Consider the following 4,994-nt stretch of genomic DNA (forward strand, 5'->3'; position numbering starts at 1 on the left):
ACCGCGGGGGGGAAGCGCTCTTTGGTTCCCCCGCCGGCTGGTGGGGCGGGGGAGCCGCAGCAGCAGCAGCAGAGAAGCCGCAGCAGCAAAAATCGTGGCAGGAGTCCATTTCCGCATGAACTACACAATATAAACTTATTATTTCAGGCTCGTTGGCTTTTTCGCTGCTGCTTTTGCTGCTGCTGCTGCTACTGCTGCTGCTCACTGTGAAGAGTGCAGCCACCTCTGCTTCTGGTGTTGGGGTGTCCTAACTGACCCACTTCTGCATTTCTTGACTCAGAGTGAGGCAGAAATGACTCAATGTGCTGCTGAGGGCTTTATATGGAAAACGGGAGAGGCAGCAGCAGCAGCAACACCGGTGTCAGCCTAACGAGGCGCACCAACAGCAACAACAACAGCACACGGTTTGCTGCAGGGGCGCCAGCACAGTGAGCTGCCCTGCAGCAGCAGCAGCATAAACTCAGGCGAGACTTTCCAGGGGCTGTTCCTTGCCTCCAGCTGGGTGTGTTGTTGCCCGAGCCTTCGCCAGCAGCTGCAGCAGCAGGGGCAGCGTCAGTTCAATGTTTGCTGCAGTTGGAAATGCAGCAGCAGCAAACCCAAGACGGGAGGTGGATGGGCGCCCAAGATTTGTGGGGGAAGCCAGAGGCAGGCTGCGGCGAATGCAGCAACAAGTGCAACAGCTGCACTGAGAGCAGCAGCAGCAGCAGCAGCAAAGAGGGAGCACCTGACAGCAGCAGCAGCGCGCAGGCAAATTTCAGCCATACCACAGCAGCAGCAAACTGCAGCTGCGTCATCGTCGTGCATGGCAGCAGCAGCAAACGAGGGGCAGCTCATCTTAACGAAGACAGGCTGTCGATTGCTTGCTGGCCAGCAGTAAGCAGCAGCAGCAGCACCAACAGCAGCAGCAGCAGCAGCACGAGCAGCAGCAACCGCGGCTTCTCTTGCAGCAGCCCCAACTTACATAGAAAAGGCACCCCTAAAGGCGACACACTGACGCCGTCCCCTTCATTCACGCCATGGGCACAGCCGAGCAGCAGCAGCAGCAGCAGCAGCAACAGCAGCAGCAGCAACAGCAGCAGCAACAGCAGCACCAGCACCAGCAGGATGGTGTCTTTAGAGCTTTCACCGTTGCTGCCGCCGGCAAAGATGAGCCAGCAGCAGCAACTGGAGCAGCAGCAGCAAGAGCAGCAGCAGCAGCAGCGGCTGCTGCTGCAGCGCGACTGGTGTGTCAGCGACAGCAGCTCTCCACTCTCTGTACCTTCAGAGCCTGCGTCTTGTCTTTCTTCCCCTCACTGGACTTGCAGCGAACGAGATCCTGCTGCTGCTGCTGCTGCTGCTGCCAAGCACGGCTTCTCGCTGCAGCCGCTTTCTGCTGCTCGTGCTGCAGTAGGAAACGCCGAACCGACAGCAGCAGCACAAGCAGCAGCAACAGCAGCAGCAACATTTGCTGCTGCTGCTGATGAGGGTGGCTCTGCTGGTCCTCCCAAAATGTGTCTCCGCCGCCCCGGAGCTAATGCAGCATATTTTGCCTTGGACCCTGTTGAGCAGCAGCAGGAGCAACAGCAGCAGCAGCAACAGCAGCAGCAGCAAAAGCAGCAGCAGCAACAGCAGCAGGAGCAACAGCAGCAGGAGCAACAGCAGCAGGAGCTTCCATGTAATTCTAGCACTTTTGCTGCACCACCACGGTCCGGAGACTCCGTCAAAGTGGCGGCAGCACCAGGAGCTAGAGCAGCAGCAGCAGCACCAGCTGCAGCAGCAGCAGCGGCAGCAGCAGCAGAACAGGATCCCATGCCCATTGGAAAGGCACTAGCAGCTCTTGTCGAAGGAGAGCAAAAGGACCTGCAGCAGCAGCAGCAGCAGCTGCGGAGACTTTCGTATGCTGCTGCGCCGTGTGAGGGATGGGGCATTTCTGTGTCTTGTACTTGTGGCAGTGGGCTTTCCGTTGCCCCAGCTGCTGCTGCTGCTGCTTCTGCTGCTGCTGCCCCTGCTGCTGGAGATGCTGCAGCTTTAGAAGCAGCTGATGGTGACTTGCAGCAGCAAAGCTTGCCAAAGGGGTCTTCAGCAGCAGGGGCAGGCGCAGCAGGGCAGCAGCCTCAGCCAGACGAGCAGCAGCAGCCACAACGGCAGCAGCAACAGCAGCAGCAACTGCAGCAGCAACTGCAGCAGCAACTACAGCAGCAGCAGCAGGCAGAGGGACAGCAACAGCAGTGGCAGCCAGAAGAGCAGCAGGACCAGCAGCAGCCACCAAAGGAGCAACAGCAGCAGCAGCAACAGCAGCAGCAGCAACAGCAGCAGCAGCAGCAGCAGCAGCGGCCAGTGCGGTGCTCGCCCCGCAGCTTTCTCTTAAGCGTCTTCGACGGCCATGACTCTGAAGTTGCTGCTGAATTTGCTGCTCAAGCTTTGCCGCTGCTGGCAGCTTCCCGTTTGCCTCGACACATAGCAGCGGGGCAGCAGCACGAAGTTGCTGCTGCTGCTGTTGCTGCCTTTGCTGCTCTAGACGACCTGTTCAGGTAAACGGGCGTCGCTGCTGCTGCTTCCCCGTGCTGCTGCTGCTGCGCCGCTGCTGCCGCTGCTGCTGCTGCCGCTGGTGCTGCTGCCGCCGCAGCAGCAAGCGGCGGTACTGCGCCGCGCCCACTCAAATATTCCCTTCCGCTGCAGCACCTGCAACCACTACCCTTCGCACCCGTTCAGCTGCTGCTGCTGCTGCTGCTGCTGCTGTTTGCCAACAGGCAGCGGTGCAAGGTAATAGAGCAGCGGACCAACTTGCCCTGCACCAGCGGCTGCTGCGCCATCAGCGCCTTGCTGCAGGGCCCTCATCTCTTTGTGTTCAACTTGGGGGACTGCCGCTGCGTCTTTGTGACTCTCAAAGTTGCTGCTGAGGGGCAGCAGCAGCAGCAGCAGCAGCAGCAGCTGCAGCAGCAGCTGCAGCAGCAGCTGCAGCAGCGAGGGAACGAGCCGAGCGAGAACGGTGAGCAGCAAATGTTGCAGCGCATTCACGAGAGCAGCAGCAACAGCACAAGGCAGGCAGGAACTGTTTCTGTACCTGGATGCAACCCCAACACTCTAAGTAGCAGCAATAGCAGCAGCAGCAGCAACAGCAGCAGCAATCGCCAGGGACAGAAAGAGGTCACGAGGGCTGTCTGCACCTCTTCCCTTTATCTGCGTGCTGCTCTGAGGCGTTCAGGGGACAAGAGCCCTGCTGCAGCATCTCCAGATGTAGCAACGGAAACAGAAACAGCAGCAGCAGCAGCAGCAGCAGCAGCAGCAGTAACGTGGGAGCAGCAGCCGTGTGAGCAGCTCCTGCTCGAGCTCGACTCTTCTTGTCGCTCTCAATGTCTTGTCTCTTCTATTCCGCAGACTTTGAAGCAGCGAGCAGCGCTGCGGCGCAGCAGTAGCAGCAGCAGCATCATCGGCTGCTGCAGCGGCAGCCGCAGCGGCTGCCGCAGCGGCTGCGCGGAGTGCAGCAGTCGCAGCGGCTCCTTCTCACCTGCCAACAACAGCAGCAACAGCAACAGCAGCAACAGCCTTTGCGAGGTGCCGTTGCATGCGCCTGCATCACCTGGCCCTGCTACAAATGCTGCCTGCAACAGCAGCAGCAGCAGCAGCGGCTCCGTTGCAGCCGGCGCGCTGAGCAGTACCCTTGTCCCGGGCAGCAGCAGCAGCAGCGGCATGGGGGGGGTCGCGAGCAGCAGCAGCAGCAGCCCGAGCTTCCCGCCGCGCTGCAGCGGCCCGCGCTGCAGCGCGGGCCCGAGCTCGGCGGCAAGCCCGCGCGCGCAGCAGCAGCAGCGCAGCAGCAGCAGCAGCAGCAGCGGCTGGGGGAGCGGGCTGGCGCTGAGCTTCCAGTGGCTGAGCAGGGACCTGCGGGCCAGCGCTGCGTGGGAGCAGCAGCGGCTGCAGCAGCTCGCAGCAGCAGTTGAGGGGGGGAGGCTCGGGGGAGTTTTGGAACCCTCGAGATCTTTTGGGGATTTCGACGTGAAGGATTTGCTGCCAGCAGGTGCGGTGTCTGTACACCCCGAGGTGGCCTACTTGCCCATTTGCTGCCCCGGCCTGCTGCTGCTGGCTTCCGACGGGCTGTGGGACTCTGTGGGGCCCCACGAGTTGGCTTGCTGCTTGCTGCAGGTCCCTGCGGTTTGGGGGCCCCTCCGCAACGCCGCGCTGCTGCACCACCAGCAGCAGCAGCGGCTGCAGGAGCAGCAGCAGCAGCAGCAGCGGCGAACGGGGGCCCGCGGCGCGCCGGGAACGCCCGCGACGCAGCAGCACGCGAGCGCCATACCCAGCTGCAGCAGCAGCAGCAACGGCAGCGGCAGAGTGTGTGCAGCAGGGCTTGCTGCTGCAGGCGTGCCGCCTGCTGCTGCTGCTGCTGCTGCTGCTGATGTGCCCCCCTCGCTGCTTGTTCCTTCTGCTTCCGCCTTATCTCTCTTGAGCTACAAGCTGCTGCGCAGGGCCAAAAAGCTGGGCAGCGAAGATGACACAACTTGTCTCACAGCTTTTCTTAAACCCCTCCCAGCCACGTAGCAGCAGCAGCAGCAGCAGCAGCAGCAGGTGCGGCTGCTGTTCGTGCTGCCGAGAGGGTTTGTTATTGTCTGTGTAGTGGTTGCCGAGCAAGCGACCTTGCTGCAGCAGACACAGCTGCTGCAGCTGGAGCAGCAACAACAGCAGCAGCAGCAGCAACAACAACCGATTCACGGAGAACTGCTGCTGCTGCTGCTTTGTTACATCGCTTCTGCAGCTAGTGCTGCAGCTGCTGCTCCCCGTTGCCATCGCAGCAGCACCTACTGCTCTTGCTGCTGCTGACGGCAACGCATGCATCTGCTGCTGCTGCAGCAACAGAAGCACGAATGCATCAATAGATAAATCTTTCAGGTGTACGTACTGCTGCAGAAGACCTTGAGTGCAGGTTTGCACCTGCAGCAGCGGCAGCTTGCTGCTGCTGCTGCTGCTGTAGCAGCAGCAGCAAAACAGCGCAGCAGCTTTCGAGACATGCAAGACTGTTG

General features: G+C 61.1%; 2 protein-coding genes across 2 annotated transcripts in view; one reads left to right on the top strand and one right to left on the bottom strand.

Moving 5' to 3' along the window:
• The window catches only part of ETH_00022045 (putative conserved eukaryotic alpha beta hydrolase, related), a gene marked incomplete at both ends in the record, with an annotated part of 8,140 nt that extends 8,031 nt beyond the window's left edge, over positions 1 to 109 (bottom strand). The window contains one exon of the mRNA XM_013378714.1: positions 3 to 109. Within this exon, the coding sequence (XP_013234168.1) occupies positions 3 to 109 (107 nt within the window). The remainder of the gene's footprint in view (positions 1 to 2) is intronic.
• Positions 110 to 579: 470 nt separating this feature from the next.
• On the top strand, positions 580 to 4,515 carry ETH_00022050 (protein phosphatase 2C, putative; the record flags this gene model as incomplete). The annotated part of the gene is made up of 2 exons (XM_013378715.1): positions 580 to 2,510; positions 2,730 to 4,515. The coding sequence occupies 2 exons, from the start codon at positions 580 to 582 to the stop codon at positions 4,513 to 4,515; spliced, it is 3,717 nt and encodes a 1,238-aa protein (XP_013234169.1).
• Positions 4,516 to 4,994: the final 479 nt, after the last annotated feature.

Source organism: Eimeria tenella, genomic scaffold, assembly GCF_000499545.2.
Source record: "Eimeria tenella Houghton genomic scaffold, Eth_scaff95, whole genome shotgun sequence".
In the NCBI taxonomy this organism is placed as follows: Eukaryota; Apicomplexa; class Conoidasida; order Eucoccidiorida; family Eimeriidae; genus Eimeria; species Eimeria tenella.